This window comes from Parambassis ranga, chromosome 15 (assembly GCF_900634625.1).
Source record: "Parambassis ranga chromosome 15, fParRan2.1, whole genome shotgun sequence".
Taxonomy (NCBI): domain Eukaryota; kingdom Metazoa; phylum Chordata; class Actinopteri; family Ambassidae; genus Parambassis; species Parambassis ranga.
In genome coordinates, this window is record NC_041035.1 from 16,125,791 (window position 1) to 16,143,501 (window position 17,711).

Genomic DNA, 17,711 nt, shown 5'->3' on the forward strand with positions numbered 1-17,711 from the left:
GTGCAGTGACATTGCTTCCTCTTCACTGGGATGTGTCTTTTTAAAGAATGGGTCGATATTTTCACGGGTATTTTCATGGATCAGCAGCTCCAGGTCGTCATTGATTTGGTCAGAATCTCCACTGTGACCAACCATATCGAATGAGCATTGTGTTTTTACTCGTTGGTAATCTGAGCCTTGTGGGGCTTGTAAAAGTTTACTCAGCCATGTCGTATTGTCTATAGGTCTTGATCTGCTGTAAATGTAAACACCAGCTCGCTGCCTGTGGTTGTCTTGTAGATTTTGGCGCAGCTATCTCCTCTAAAAAAAGTGCAGACTGTCTTACTAAAGCTTCTTCCTTTGGTTCCTAACAGTTGATGGAACAACCTGTTTTATATTGTGTCCTTGTGTAAATGTTGTAACTTTTTAATCAGCTTAGTTCAGGATGCTCTTGTTGCTGCATTGCCTGACACCGGTGCAGAAAGTGGGTTTCCAGTCAGAGGAGTATCCTCAGTGCGCATGGCACAAGGTACCAACGGCTGCACTGGAGTGAAAATGTAAATCCAGTCATCTAAAGACTACCTCAGCTCTCAGGACGCGCGGGGATGCTGCTTTTCTCTAACCAACCGCACAAACTAAATGTCAGGCTGTTTTCTACGTCAGTCTGTATCCTGTGATCTCACCATATGCGAGGTGTCTCTGTAACATTAAGGCTATAGCTCCGCTCTAAAACATCCTGAGGAGACAGGGCTGCATGTGAGAGCAGGGACGGGGTGTCCCTGCGACGCATAGATCTGTAACTTGCAGAACTCCGAGCGTCTTTGTGATCCTGTAACATTTTGGTGCAGGGAGACCCGGAGAGTACTACTTCACTGTTTGCTTTTGCACAAAGAAGCGCGTCCGGTTAGATTTAGGCTGCAGTGTGCACTTCACACCAACTGCATTGGCACAAGTGAGAGAGAGAATGTATGTATTATTGAAAGTATGCGCGGGCAGCTTTCCTCCTGAACTCTTTAGTGGATCTACAGACTCGTAGCCACAAGTGGGGCGTTTTTTTTTGCCATTCAGCTGCTGATAACATCACTTCACTACTACGATGAGACAACGTGGTGGTCTTACTAGAAGAAATGTTGCCTGTAAGTGCGCTGGGAGAGCAGGACGGTGACTTCCAGAGGATCCCTGCAGACGAGTGAATGCCGCCTTCGATGTGGAGCTTGTCGCTGTCCGACGCGCGAGTGGTGCTGAAATTTGGATGATGCCTGGCCAGCGCCTGCAAGGCTGCCGCTCCCTGCACTTTAACGAGGACAACGGCCGCTTCGCGCTGCTCGCCATCCTCATCATTTTGTACCTGCTGTGCGGCGCTGCGGTCTTCTCGGCCATAGAGAGGCCCTCGGAGCTGCGGGCTCACGGCCGCTGGAACGGGACGCTCCACAACTTCAGTGAGACCTTCAACATCAGCCTGCAGGACCTCAACTCCTTTCTGCGAGAGTACGAGGCTGCCATCGCCGCCGGGATCCGGGCTGATGCTCTGAGGCCAAGATGGGATTTTACAGGGGCTTTTTATTTTGTTGGAACTGTGGTGTCGACTATAGGTGGGTGATCTCTGCAGCATTTATTAAATTCCCTGACCTTTGTGTCTATCTGGTTGCACAGACAGGTTGTCATTTAAGTCCATGCAGAAAACCAATTAGCAAAATCCCCATAAAGCTGTTTAAAATGAGCCCCTACAATTATCTTACACAATGAAGGCAATCTTTATACTATAATTGGATAATGGACCTTATCTCCTAATGAATAATAATATGTCTTTCTGTTGGTTAAATAATCATATCATCACTCTCAGTCAAAGGCCTGGAGTTGCCTCTCTGTGGGCTGCTGTCTTTCCACTGGCTTACATACAGAATAACAGATTACATTTTGTTGTGTTATTTTTCCCGGTCATGTGCTACATTTTGGCTGTAAGGGACTTTGGCAATGGGGGCGACATCTGACTTGCCTGCCATTTGGAAAGGCACACTCATCCTTGGCTATAGGACAGCACCCATGGGTGCAGTCGGGGATTTTTTGCCACATTTTCCGTTCAAACCAGCAGGAATGTCAATGAGAAGCCCCTTCTGCCCCCCTCCCATTTAACATTTGCTTCTGCAATAGGTCAGAAAAGAGCAAGTGTCCCTCCCAGGGCACCCCGAGGGCCAACGGCGTGGCGCACTGCATGCCTGATGGCTCCTGCACCCACACTCGACACCCTGCAGCTTAGAGTGAGTGAGTGAATTGTGAATAGATGAATGAGAAAATGAACACTCCAGGTAATAATTTGAGCTGACACATTTGCTGTCTGTCTCTGACCTTGCCCTCTACACACACACACACATATATATATATATATATATATATATATATATATATATATATATATATATATATATATATATATATATATATATATATATACAATGTGATACCTTCAGCACTGCCTTTTAATTGAATACTGGGGTGAGGTGAGTGATAAGGAAAACTGATGGTTGTGTTTGGCAGCGCAGGCAAAATTGGATCTGCACGAGGACATGAGAACCTGTGACAACTTTATTTACTGTAGACCTGTCAGGAGAGCTTTATTGGCCACTCTGCTCTTAGATACACAAATACAGGGACCTCTCAGAAAGCCTGTGTACTCACAGGAAGGAACCACGGCAGCTGTGTTTGTGTACATGTCTGTGGCAGGTTGAAATCCTTTGTACGCCAGTTGTCATGCAACATCACAGTCTTCCCCCAGCAAGGCGAATCATACAAACTGACTCAGCGGCTTCTGGAAGAAGATCTCTCTATAGTATTTGTCTTTTTCATTTGCGTGCATAGATTCCTGTCTGGAGTTTCATCTATCTTTGATCTCCTCTCCCCCACCCTCCCCTCCCAACCCCCTGGCTTGTGTGCTACTTTTTCCTGCATGCTTGTGAGCCCCTGATATGAAAGGGATTTTGGGGCCTCCCCTCTCAACTCTTTATCAGAGCGGCATCCCCCCTGTGTACTCAATAGACGCTCCTCCCAAACACTTCTAGCCTCTGACTCTGCAGTGGCAAAGGCTTCCAATCAGCAGCGAATCTCCTTGATGTGCTTCCACTGTATCGCTTTGAAAAATGAAAGTGAAGCTGTGACCACATGAGGCAGTTGTTTACTGGGGGTTTTGGCAGGCTTCAATGGCCACTACATTACTGCCTTTGGTGCATTTTATAATTTCAGGAAACACTGCTGGAAATGTAATAAAGTACACTGCAGATTTCTGCAAAATGTGCAACAAAATCAACAATTTATTGCAAGCAGAAATGTAAATTAGATTGTATCACTGCAGACAGAGTTTACTTATCGTTATGTTCAAACGTTTCTGAGCACTTTAAGAACTTTTTGTCCAAATGGGCTGAAAATTTGCCAAAGTTTTGACTTCCAAAAAAGGCAGGCAACAAGCACATCTTCACCCCCAGTTCTGAAGTTTTCAATCATAACCTAATGCTGGTCTCAGCTGTAGCCCTAGCTCGATCCACCAGATGGTTTGCCACACAGAACCATCTGGGAGGTCACTGTTTAGAAAGAACAGATGCTTTTACAAGAATACTCGGCAGGTGATTCGATGAACTGTCTGTCATTCCTGAGCTAATCCCTCAACCAATCAGATAATAATAAGTAATAAATCACTAAAGAAGAAACACAACATGCTGCAGAGGATCTTCGAAAGATAGCAGGTAGCATATGGTTGGACTAAAACACACAGCTGAATGAGGGACAGGGTGAATGTATCCTGTTTGTGTGTTGATTTTGAGGAGTTTTTGAGGGGGGATGTGCAGCAACACTCTTTCAAGCTTGATTGGTTGATAATATACCCACCAGATATGACACATGGTTTCGTTCATATGCTAACATTCCTGCTGCCTGGTTGCCATTTTTGGCTACCATTGGGTGGAGTCCCTGTCCCAAAGAACCCGTAGGGATTCGGCCAAAGAAATATGCCCAAGAGTTCCTTTTTTTCAAAGACTGAAATATCGACCTTAGTTTACGTTTTACGACATCAGCTCAGAGCAGTGTTTGTTGTGTCTAAGGTGCGAGAACGACAACAGACTTGCAGTCTTCTTGTTCTCATTGTGTTGATTGAAGTGTGGAGCTGTTTCAGCATTCGTCTCCTGGTTGTGGAGTACTGCCCTGAATTTTCCGACACAGCTTTACTGTTTGCATACTCATTAAGGAGGGCACAAGAGTCTGTTCAGTAAACAGTTTCCAACAACACTAAAGCTATTTATACCCTTCAGGCTGATTGATAGTTGACGACTGCCAATTAGGACAGCTCTCTGTAGTGGGTTGTGGGTCTCATTTTAAGGTGCTGCAGTGACATTTTCTAGAACAGCTTTGTCAGTTTTAAAGTGCTCACTTGGGGCAATGCTTTTCTGAGAACGGAGTGGACTCTGTGATGGTGTTGAACTTGTTGAGACTGAGTGGATAAAGACAGCCAGTAAACAGGAGTTAGCTGTTAGGCAGTTTTCGACACTACATTCAGCTGCAAGTTTGGATCGTGTTCTGGGCTATTTATTCCTTGGGATAGACTCTTTTGTCCTGCCTCTTCTTGACCCTGGCAGCAACTGCAGCTTCTTGCTCCATCACACTCATATCCACCCACGCAGAGAAGCCACAAAGGCAGACAAGGCAAATAGGACAGTTTAACAAACAGCACACAACAGACCCACATGCAGTTTTGCTTTAAACAAAGCCTGAATTAACCTCTTTGCAGTTTAACATATTAGAAAAATAAGGGAGATGGGAAGGGCTGAGAGAGGATGAAATCCTGCCAGACCCTGGCTGCAGAGAGCTGTGCTGCAGCAAGATGACAAGTGGCTCCTCCCTCAGGACACACTGAGATCTTTATCGTCTCTACCATCACAAACCCCTGGGTAGAAAGTATTCTCACTGGGCTTACGGCCTCAGCTTATGTTGTGATGTACAGTTAATACTGATAATAGAAATAGGTGAAGTTCCACCCCTTCCTGAGGGCAGCATGAGGCTGAATATTCCTTGGAAGTAAAGCCCTATAATGAGCGGTAGGAGGGTGAAGCTGTTAACACTGCTGCCTGTCGGCAGGAAGGTTCCTGGTTGGAGCTTGGCTGTGGTCTTTCTATGCAGTTTGCAGTTTTTCGGTTCTCTCCAGTACTCTGGCTTACTCCCACATACTAAAGATGTGCATCTCAGGTTATCTTAATTGGGTGCCAAGTGTGACTGGTTGTCTCTCCTGTGACAGACTGGCAACATTTACCCTGCCTTTCACCCATTGACAGCAGGGATAGGCTCCAGTGCCTCTGTGACCCTGCAGTACAGGACAAAGCAGGTTAAGAAAAAGGAGGGATGGATGTCTTATAGTGGTCCACATACAGTCTTTATATTGGAGCTTACAGTGTTGCATTAGATTGCATTAGAACATTTGAAAAATTGAATTTAGTGGTGCCTAAATAAAAGATCCAAGAGTTTAATGAGTGAACGTGTGCTGGACTGAATCCTCTTGGGTTAAATTGTCATAAAAATCTGTGGTTTTTACAGACATTTTTCAGCTTCTTTCAGCTCTTTAATTTAGTTGACCTATTCAGATCAGTCTCATTGCCCACAATAAACTTTACAGGCACAGGATTCTTAGTAACAGATGAAATCAGCAGCTCTATTAATCTAATGATGCACAGGAGCATATGCTCTCAAATTTTGCCAAAAATTGGCTGGTAGTGTCTACAGCAGCACTTTTAAGTTTGAAATATGGTCTCAGAGAGGAGACTCCGTTAAGGTTTTAGAAGCTAAGGACGGTGCCAGATCCCATCACACAGAACTTTTAATATGTTTCTGTGGGAATTGTGTCATGATGCTTACACTTGTTTGTAATTTGATGTAATTTTATAGCTGCACATATGAGTAAATTAGCCCATCAAGCAGCATGTGAAGATGGATCATCCTGCCAACTTAAGTGAAAGTCAACATCATGAGGCATCATGAGAAATCACAGCAGGTGTTTCCGGTTCAGCAGAGTGACCCCAGACTCCTGTGTCCTCCTGTGAGGAGCGGATCTGAACCGATGCCTCTACTGCAGCAGGCCAGCAAGGGCAGGTTTTCTATTTATTAAAAAAAGCTCCAATGGATAAACAACATCATAATCAGCTCCTTTAACAAGTATACAGTGATAAAAAAATGCAATTTAGCCAACTCATAAAAAACGCTTGTTATGTAATAAGCAATGTATGAAAACATTTAGACTATTTATACTATAATCACCCTGCAGTCCGTTCCTGTGTTTCTACAGTCATACTAAACAATTAAGCCTTGCAGCTTAGTGAGTGTCATTCCCTTTGTCTTTTTCCTCCAATTTAAAAAGTACAGATTTAGCAGCTCAGTCTTATTCAGTCACACTCGTGAGATTACGACTATTACATGCCTGTCTGACCAGATTTGTGCACTGCACTATACAGTGCACTGTAATTCACGCAGCTCTGACGTTAAGACAGTGTCACCTCAGCCTGGTGGAGCGTGTGTTTGGCATTTAAGCAGTGTGAAATGTCACCTGATGGACGGCATGGATTCCTGAAGGCTGGCTGTGTGGTGTTTTTTTTTGTGCTTTGATGTCATGTTCTTGTTTAGACTAAGCGCTCTGTGCTGCCTCACTGGGACAAAACCATCTGTGTTGTTGTTACTCTTGGTATATGTTATGAATGTGCTCTCAGGAGGTGGGTGGGAAAAGTTTGCAATCTGTGAAAGCAGATTCATCACTGTGCAGGAAGGTTCAGACTTGTCTGTCTCAGACTAGACTGTTCCACACACCGTAGATTTGTCTAAAAACCTTATGGTGCACTCATTTATTTGAATACTTTAGTTCATGACAGCGATGTTATACTGATATTTTTCTTTAACTGGAATATCTGTCTCTTTTTGTGATGCTGCCTAATTGTAATGTTGTTTCAGGAGTCTTTATAACAGAACCCAGAGCTAATTTGCTTCAGTGCTGTCATCTCTTTTGACATGATTTTGCTCAGGTGTAGAAACCAACCTCGAATCATCTTCCACTTGCTGTTTTATGGCAGGTGGTGGTGTTAAGGTGCTTCACCCCCTCTATTAAACACAACACATGAAAGTAATCAAAATATACTCAGAAGGCACTGAAGTATTAACACCATGGCAGACAAATAATTGCTTTTATATACCACTGTAGTGTCCCCCCCCCCCTCCCCATAATCCAATCATAATGATATTGTGCACTTCTCAGGGGCAGCATGGCCCTAAACAGTTCATTACTTATTACACGAAGAGGGCTGGGGGAGTCTTCTCTCCTCCTGGTTTCTGTCTTTTTACCCTTCCCTTTCTTCTCTTCAGATCTCCGGGGCTGCTCTGTGAAATCAGACTCACAGGAAATGTCACTGTTAAAAATGGAAAAGAGAAGGCCGTCAGTCACATGAAAGGCACTGGGGGTCTTTTTTGATTGTGTTCAGTCCAGATGCTCAGCAGAAATATGTGTCTCCCCTGTGAGCAGGTAAATTGTACCACATGCTGCATCAAAGGCCCCGAGTATTGTGTCTAAATACTCAAAATGCCCATTGCTGTGCAATAAACCTAATTAGAGGTAATCAATATTTATAAAGATACATGCTCATAGAGATTTATTACATCCAGAATTGTAAGCTTGTTTGTCCGCTTATAAAGGCTAATGTACCCTACAGCAGGCAATACAGGTGGTTTCAACTCTGAGTTAAAGTGTTCAGCTGTGTATAGCAATCAATCACTCAAGAACAATCATTGACAAATGATCTTCTTCCCACAGACGCAGCCTGTCCTCACTAGAAGACCATTTTCATTTGATTGAAACAGCATGCCTTGTGTTACTTAATAAGGTAGCTGGATAAAAAAAGTGTTCCATCAGAATATTAGTAATAATATTTGTCCCGGCAATCCATCCAAAGGCTATAGAGGCATTTCACTGGAAAGCCACAAATGTCACCCTAATAATGAAGTAAGCATGGCAACCAAGATAAACATGGGAAAATATGGTGACGAATTGATAAATGAATGAATAATTAGTTCATTTTTAAAGCAACTAAATGACCCAAAAGTCCAAAAATACCAGTATTGCATTATTATAATATTATTGTATCATTGCATGCAAATGAACTGACAATCATTAAACTGAATAAGCTAAATCAGACCTATTATATTTATTTATAGGAAAAATCTACAGTTCTGGATGACGATGTAGGCCTATACCTCGCTCAGTTCCTCTCCTGGTGTGAAGTTGAAAGGTGTGTGTGTGTGTAAGGCAAACTTGCTGTGAAGCGCAGGCTTCGTTAGCTGCTGCCGTACAGGATGGCTGCTTCGCTCTGTTGCAGCAGGTCATAAATCTGCCCTGACTTGCTAAGGCGTGCACTTGTCTACGTACAGTAACTCACAGACTCAAGACATCACGGTCAAGTGATACCAAGATCATTTTAGAGGACACAGCAAATTTGCTGGTCCTCCTCCTCCTCCTCCTCACACTGATTAGCATTTCACTGAATCTGCTCTTTGCACCAAAGGAGAGGATAAAGTCTGGTGTGTCTCTTTGCACTCTGCAGTCCTCTGACCTGCACCCTGTCACGGTTAATTTTGACAGACATTTCAGATTTTATTCTGGTGTTAATAGTTTGATCATCATCTATTTCTCTGACAGCCCAATTTGCACTGGGGCTGAAGTCACTGCTGACTCTGAGAGTTTCAGCTCATCACATAAGCAGAAAAGTCTGTGGAAACTTTTGCACTGCTGGGGGAACCTTTGACGCAGTGGCGAAGTGTCTGTGTGTGGCAGGAAGCCTGCGTATCAGCAGTTCTTCGCAAGCAGATTATTTTTTTGCATCTTGGGGTCATGTATATGAATAGTCATTAATGCAAATAAACTAACAACGAGTGGAACAGTGTGATTTGGCAGCCTCTTTATCAGTGTCTTTATTTGACAGCAGTTAGATATGCTGCTTTAATTTATCTCGCATATTAATAAATGCAAACAATACATTGGAATATTATTAAATGTAAAACTGTTTTACTGACGGTCAGATCTATAGTTAATTAAAACTTTCAGATCAAACATGAGAGGCTTGGCATGAGAGGCACACCGGAATTCTGAGCGTGACCTTGAAGCAGAAAGATGGTTGATCATTGTGATTAGATTACATCTGGAGATGACATAGTGTCATCCCCAGAGCCTGACATCATAGATTACATAGTGGGATCAATCCATAGTGGGCTTCTACACATTTCCTTTTACTCTATAGTCACTGAAACCACACAAGCTTCTCATATTTTGTGGTTTTGCCATGTCGTCTTATGCCTCGTAGTATTGATAAAGGACGGACTGCCTACTCCCAACCCTGACAATTGATTTAAGCAGGTTGCATGTAGAGTTAGGCATGTTTAAAGTCTCCACCCTGACCAACACATTATAGATCCAACCTGAGGAATACGCTCATGTACGATCCATTTTCATTTCATTTTAACAATAGTAAAACTTTCACCTCCTCATCTGCAACAAGCTTCTGCCATTTTTTGAGGATAAAATTTGCCTCGACAAGCAGATTTTATATGAGTCCTGAGGCTGCACAGGAACTGAACGTGTGTAGACATGACACAAGTAGCACGTCCTCACAAAAAAACCTCACATTTGGACTGTGACACATCTGCCAGATATGACGCATACATATGTTGCTGCCTACAGAACATATTGACACATTGCCCATCACACGCCCATAACAAGGCCACGCCTCTGTATTGACAGCTTTATTTGTATAGGGAGAGGGGGAGGGATGAAGCGATGAGGGTTGAAGGCAGAGATGAGAGCAGAGGAAAATGTGTGGAGAAGAGGAGGAGGAGTGCTTAAACTGTGGAACCCAGGAGGAGTGACTCGGGGTCGGGGTATGTCTCTGCAGCTCGAGATCTCGGCCCCCTTGGTGTTCCTGTAGACAAATATGACAGGAGAGAAAATTAAAAGTAAAAACAAAGAGGGTTGGGGCAGTCAAATGGATGAGGTGAAGTGAAGCATAATGAGGGGTAGCCAAGTTAAAAACTTCATTTCTTCACACAGTTCCCAGCAACATGTAGCCAACAACACCTCTGAGCTTTTAGTTTTCCCAGGTAGTAAATAAATGGAAATCAATCCTCCTCTTCAGATTCTTTAGCCTGTTGTTATCTGGACAGATTGATTTTTATTTTCCTAATGAAAGACTGATCCTAAAAAAACAGCAGGGTGACACATCATGGAACATATTTTGTGCTCATGCCAGCATTTACAAATGATTCTGCTACCTTCACGCTGGCAGCCTCTGGTAGTGCCAGTGGGCACATTCAGTTAATAGAAAAGATAGAAAACATTATTTAATTGTGAGCAACAGCGCATTCCTTAAACTCTTTCTTTTGGGACAGCTTTCTATGATCCCTCTGTGTGTGATCCGAGATCATTATTGCAGCTGTCAGTAACTTCGTAGTCCCTGACAGGGATCGGGTTTGTGCACACAGCCTTAAATTTTTGGGCTTTGTGTTTTTACATTATCAGCAATGAAAAAAACATTAACTGCAATCCCTCCTGAAGCTCAAGCATTCATTTCCTGCTGGCATCCTATTTGTTTTGTTTTTAATGCGATGGCCAAAGATCTGATGCCGAGCAATGACAGACACACAGCAGTGTTATCATGATACTGTGTCCAACGCTTCTAATAGGTGGAGGTTTATCAGGCTGATCTGAGGGTGTTTCGAAAGCTCCACCTGGACAGGTGTATTTACTTTATGATGTAAAACAAAAAAGGCTTTATGTAACTAAGCTTTAATCAAACATTGACAGAACGAGATAATAGGAAGCACAAGGACATAGCCTTCAGATCCATCAGACAGAAGCTATTAATCTGATGAGAGAGAGAGAGAGAGAGAGAGAGCGACTTCTCAGCTACATGAAAAGACAAAATCTCAGTTTGTTATCGAAGCCACACGAAATTTTCAATCAACGTTCTGATCTGCAAACTGTCTCTGGAGTTCTTTATGGATGAAAAGTACATTGAAGACAAAAAAGAATACATGTGGGCTCAGATCCAAAGAGAAGGCAGCATTATTTATTTATTTAATAAACACTTTGACAATGAATCAATGCAGACTACGGTGGAGCCGTCAGTCCTCCAGGCTGTCTTTGCCAGTGAATTAACTGCTGAATAAATTCAGCAATATAGTATCCAACTTAACTCTGATGTCCAAATATATATAAAAAAAGGAAATATTGGTTTATATATGAGCACTGAATATATGCATAGACCGGCTTTAATAAATGTCCCAATATTTCTTGTTACTGAATCGCCTTGTGCAGCAGTATTATCAGTGCTTTTGCCATGCAAAATAGATACAATTGATGTATTGCCTATAATGTGTGTGGGTGCATTGTTTTTGTTCTATAGCTTTCTTTTCTCATATAGGCTTTAATGTATGCCTGTACTGCACACATACAACATTATAGGCTCATCTCGAACTAAACTTGGCGTCATTCTATCAACACTGTTTGTAAAACTGGCAGCATGGTGTGAATATTCCTATTATCAACAGAGCTGCCAGTAATCTTGGCAGCTCCTCAGCAGATGGTGTGGCGATGATGTCCCAGGTCTGACCATGTTGCCGCTTCCCTGGCCCTCTGTCCTCTCTGCAGACCCCCGCTACGCAGCGCTCGTGACTAATGATTTCCTGCTCGTCACAGAAACACAATCATCAGAGAGACAGGCTTGCGTCGCGTTTTCGGCCGCTGCTGCTGCGACTGCTTTCAGGCCAATTTAAAATCATCCCCACTGGTGGGGCTCAGTCAGTTTTGGGTGGAGGGGGCTGTTTCCATGTGCTCTGATGAAGCAGAGGTTAGGTTTTGGTTTGCTCATAATGAATTTTCTGGACCAGTTTCAAAGCTGTGCATGAGGACGATGCCCTTGATGACACATGGTGACCTTCAGATACCATAATCCATGTGAATGTACATGTCCTTCACTGTAGCCACATGACTACTGGTGCTTTTAGCTGCCCTTCGTTCTCCCGTTGGCGTCCATTAGGAGCTTTTACCCACTTGAACTGGCTCTACTTTGCATTTCTCCTGGATTGTGCCTCTTGTGTCTTCTTGTCTGTAGCTAATTCTGACTTCATGTTACATCCACTGAACTCCTACATGCAGCCTGCTCAAACATGAGACTGAAATGCTTCATGACGACTGGCCTTGTGAGGCTTTTTTCCCGTAACCTGAATCAATAATGATTTTTTTTAGGACACTCTGTGCTGTAAATGGTGTTAGGAGCAAATATGACACAAGCTCCAAGGTGAGCTCTTAAAAACTGCAATTATTTGATCCCACACAGGAAGTAGATAATGATGTCAGTTTGTTTCTTTTGTATACAGTCTGATTTTTGCTTTTTGATTAAACACTGACATTTAATCTTTTATTATGATGTGTTCTTTGAGTCACTTTATGTACCTGGAAACATATATGTCCAATATTTGCTCCGCCTTTAGCTCAGTTTTTAGTCACCATCTTCAATTTTAGGCTGAATTGTGATCTTTTCTAAACCCTTACACTAAAGTAGTTCAGTTACTCATCAAGAGGACTTCCCCCATTGCAGGACAAATAAAGATTGCTTCTCGTAATCTGTATTTAAGTGACGATAAATGTCATTTTGTGAGTTAGTGGTAATAGTTGTGTTGTTGACATTATATTAAAGGGCATGACCATTTGTTCCAGCTACTTGAACCATGTTGTTTTATTCATATTAATGAATTATTTAGATTTATTTCCCTCCAGCTGGACACAGACATCACAACTGTGCTGAGAGCTGCAGTTAAAGGATAATTATCAGTGGGTTCATCAGGATGACCCGCTCCCCTTCTTGTATGGTCATTTGATCTACTGTCATCATTAAAACTTTGATTATAGTGATATAGATCATCAGTAGAAAGGAATGTGTTCTGGCTCATAAAGTTGCAAACATCATGTTGGTCTCTTAATAGGATGTTAAATACCTGCAGCCTCGTCATTTAACCTGCATGGAACATTTCCACTTGGCTCCTAATCTGTCACTATAACACTTCTCCTACCAGCTACAGTTTGGGAAATTATTTCTACTGCCCCATTGTTTCAATGCTCAATAGCTCATTTCATCATTTGTTGCCAGAGGAAATGTTACCCCCGGTTCTGAGGAGCGATTTGAACAGCACACTTGATAGGTTATTACTGTGATAGCTGCTGTTTACCCCCTTTGTTCTGCTAACTCTTCAGATAATTAAATGTCTGTTGCAGATTCTGTGCACTTCTCGTGCACTCAAGTGGCTCTTCAGTGTAAAATCTGATGATTGATTACTTTTCAGGGGAGAGTGGTCTGTTAAATGTGTAGCAAATCAAATGCAGAGCATTCACGAAGCCAGTCGATACAGCTATTAGCATTGCCCTGTGTAATTTGTGAAATTTGTTTAGAACTATACTGCACAGCTTAATGAACCACCGTCCTTTGCCACTGAACTGTGCAGAGAAAGTCTAAATTCAGTCAGCTCTACAATTGATACTCGTCTGTTGATGATAAAACCGACCTCAGTGCAATCTGTTTGTGTCTTTCACCCCCATTTTATTTTCCACAATCTGATAACCATTAGAGGGTCTTCATCGTCTTCTTCTTATTCGTCTTCATCATCATCTTCATCATCTACTTCTTCTCTTAAAATTGTCAAATGCTAATTAATGGATACTAATGGTGCCATTCCCATCACTTTCCCTCTGGTTGAATCTCTGGTGTGTGATTATGTGTGTAAGCATCATTAGCCATTAGCGCATAACATCATTTTATGTTGAGATGAGCATACCTTATTTAATGTTAATGACTAAATATTCCCCCGTGGCTCTGAATGAATTTGATTAGCACACATATGATTTCCTGCTTTGTCAAATTCGGGAGAATTAAATCTCCCAGAATGGAAAAAGTTCACTGAGGTCAGCAGTTGGATCACTGGTCAGCAACCAGCTTTATTTAGGTACAAATGCAGACGTCCTTGTGAACAAGGCAGCGGTTGCATCTTTGGTTTCAGCAGGGCTGCCCTTTACGTTCTATTATTGTCCTGTTTTCCCTAATGTGCCTTGACACAGTAGTCTGGAGTAATGGCTCTGAAATGCTACGCTGAATCGATGCCTGGTGTCTTTTCCTCTCTTAGGTAATTTACTTGGTAATGAGAGATGGTACAGAGGACTGTCTCTCTGTCCACGGAGAAGATGTAATCTGTTCCCCCTATGATTCACTTGGGTTCGAAAGACTTATGCCACTAATTAATTAACTATGAAACACCAAAATAGGATTTAACTTAGGGGCTTAATTTGGGTAATCACTGCCCCTCACATTTCTCTTCACCAAGTGCTGCTTCTGTGTCTGTTTCTGAATGATGATGATCTCAAAAGCAGAGGTCCATTGTCTGGACAGATGTGTCAAACATACTCCAGTTTGTGCTTGTGTGTAGGAGAGAAAGAAGCTTTAAGGTGTGTGTACATGTGTGGACATGCAGGGGTTATATTCCCTCTTGTCTATAAAACAATCTGTATCAATCAGTGTTGATCTAAATGACCCGACATGTCAACAGCAAACCCGTATGAGAGTGGTTTCAGTGCTAGAGATAAGGTCAAAAAAGCCATTTTGGCTATCATAAAGGAAGTATTGTCTAGATATTGATGTCATTTATTACCTGACAAGGATGGTTGGAGGAAAAAGGGAGAAAAAAGTGCAGCCCTAATGCTCTGACAAGACTGAAATGGAGGAGAGCCATGATGGAAAAATCAATTAACCTTGGCCTCGAAGTGAACTGGTTGATCTTTCAGCACGATTTTATTTGTTGACAAATATACCATCTGCTCTTCTGTGGATACGGGGCATGACACTGTGAGTGTGTTCAAGTGTGTGTGTGTGCTCGCATTGGCCCTGAGATAGATGTATCAGTGCTGTGAGTAAACTGAGAAAATTTGCAATGAAAATTAAGCAGATGAGATGTGTAACAGGTGTCCTGCAGATGCTGTTGCACGGATAAAATCTGCTGTAAAACCAATTACTGAGACTGAAACTGTCCAATGAGTCCCAGGAGATATCTGATACACTGCAAGATCTTCGGGGGATACAGGGATAAAGAATATCATGTTAAACACTTGTGTTTATTGGCTCCGCCTCTTGGTCTGGAATACTAATAAATGGACAAACATATTTCACTTTTCCTGCAATTTAAATCACAAGGTAGTCAGTGATGGCTGTGTTCAAAGGTAAGAGTCATTCTCAGACATTTATTAGCAAATGTCAACACGAAGGCTGCAGCTGTGATTGAAAAGCCCTCCTTCAAGAAGGAAAGAAATCCAAAATCTCAACTCCCACTTCCTCTCCTCTCCTCTCCTCTCCTCTCCTCTCCTCTCCTCTCCTCTCCTCTCCTCTCCTCTCCTCTCCTCTCCTCAAAGTGACGAAGAAATGAGATGATAGCAGAAGCCAAACTACACAGCTTAGAGGAATAATATATTCAGAGGGCTTACCTAAACTTATTCCTGGCATCCTCTTCTCCTCTTCATGCTCTGAAGTCCTTGATTTGTGCAGTATCGCCAACGGCAGTAAACAGTTGTCTTGAATACTGAGTAAACATAGGCTGTATATACAGCATATGTTGTACAGCACATTTATTTTCGTCCATGTTAATTATTAAATGCAATCTTTGCTTCATTCTCTCCTCACAACAAACTATTTATTTACAATGCAAAGACTGTGACTAACCTGTGTGACATCTCTGTTCTGCCTCTGCAGGTTTTGGGATGACAACACCTGTGACAGTGGCAGGAAAGGTGTTCCTGATCTTTTACGGGCTACTAGGCTGCGCTGCCACCATCCTCTTCTTCAACCTCTTCCTGGAGCGCATCATCACACTCCTGGCTGTGGTGATGAAGGCAGTGAGGGAGAGGCGGATCAGAAACAGCGGCCTGCTCCCACCGGGCATCCGCCATGACTTCTCTGTCTACTCCCTCCCCGGATGGAAGCCATCTGTGTACCATGTGATGCTGATTCTCGGCGTGTCAGCCATCACCATCTCCTGCTGTGCGTCTGCCATGTACACCCCCGTGGAGGGCTGGGCTTACTTAGACTCACTCTACTTCTGCTTTGTCACTTTTAGCACCATCGGCTTTGGAGACTATGTCAGCAGCCAGAGTGCCGCTTACAAATACCAAAGCCTCTACAGGGTGGCCAACTTCTTCTTCATGCTAATGGGTGTGTGTTGCATCTACTCACTATTCAACGTAATTTCTATTGTCATCAAGCAGGTGCTCAACTGGATGCTGGAGAAAATGAGCTGCTTGTTTTGCCAGCGCTGCAATAAGGCCAATGCCTTCCTGGGCCGCCGCAACGCCATCCGCCCCGGCTCGAAGGGTCGGCAGGGTCGGACTGGCCAGCCGCCGGACTCGGATGGACCTTGTGATAGTGACACAGAGGGACGCAGACTATCAGGGGAGATGATCTCTATGAAAGACCTGGCTGCCTCTAACAAAGTGTCACTGGCCATCATGCAGAAGCAGCTGTCCGAGTCTGCCAATGGATATCCCAGGACAGTCTGCGGCAGCTCGCGCCATAATGGTTTCTCTGGCGGGGTTGGTGCCCTCGGTATCATGAACAACAGGCTGGCAGAGACAAGTAACTCCAGGTAGAGGACAGAAAAAGTATCCTCATACTGTATAACCCTGAGGTTGATCGCCATATAAAAAAAAGGATTGCCAATATAACTCGTTATGCATGATACATATGATTTCTTTTGGCTGGAATTACAAGCCTGTGGTGATAAAAACAGATGGTGATGATGATGATGGCATGATGAGAGAACCACAGTCATCAAAAAAAAAACCTTGATCTGGAAGCATGGGGACCCCCCATCACACATTTCATTCACCTAAAGCCCACACCAGAACAAACCACTGAAATGTCAGTGTTAGCCTGGAGAGGAAACAGCCTGCTGTACTCAACCCAATATATCTGACTTATTTGACTATAATGTTGTGCTGTAAAGGAGCCAAGGGGAGCAAGGAGTACAGCCTTTGCCAGTTTATTTGAATGTACATATTGATATAAACAAGTGTAATCGCTTAATGATATAGCACATACTGAACTATGCATTTTGATTCTCATGCATTTTTGCACCATTTCTGGACCTTCCATTGATTCTGCAAAACCATTTTCCCCCTCTTGTTATATCCTCAGGTGATTGGTTTCATTTCTGAGAGTAAGCTTGGGATGTTTCCTAACATGATGGTAGCTGGTGTGAAGCAGTGCTGTATAGTGAAGTGTGGTTTTTACAGTAACATACCAACAGGCTACAAAGAGTCATTTCTTGTTGCTGAAAATGGAGAAAAGAGCAGGAACAAAGAAGGAAAAAATCCATTTCTCGTGAGAGGAACCGGCCTTCTTATCAGCCCAGAACATGCTTCAGCGGTGAAAGACTTTGACTTGAAGGGTAAAAAGACGTCACCTTCCAACTCTTTCACTGTCTGTTAAAGCTCACAGCTGTGTGTAAGGGAAATAAATGATAGAGGCTCGCTGTGTGATAGTTAGTCTTTAAAAACAGAATAAATGAGAAATAAGAGGGAGGTGGTTTTATCCTCTGGGTGCATTATGTTAAATGATACAGATTGAAAGTAGCCAGGT

At 42.9% G+C, this 17,711-nt stretch overlaps 1 protein-coding gene across 1 annotated transcript; it reads left to right on the plus strand.

Moving 5' to 3' along the window:
- Nucleotides 1-1,231: 1,231 nt before the first annotated feature.
- kcnk12 (potassium channel, subfamily K, member 12) lies at nucleotides 1,232-16,720 on the plus strand. Its single transcript, XM_028424328.1, has 2 exons — nucleotides 1,232-1,571; nucleotides 15,828-16,720. Exons 1-2 carry the CDS (start codon nucleotides 1,232-1,234, stop codon nucleotides 16,718-16,720), a joined length of 1,233 nt encoding a protein of 410 aa, XP_028280129.1.
- Nucleotides 16,721-17,711: the final 991 nt, after the last annotated feature.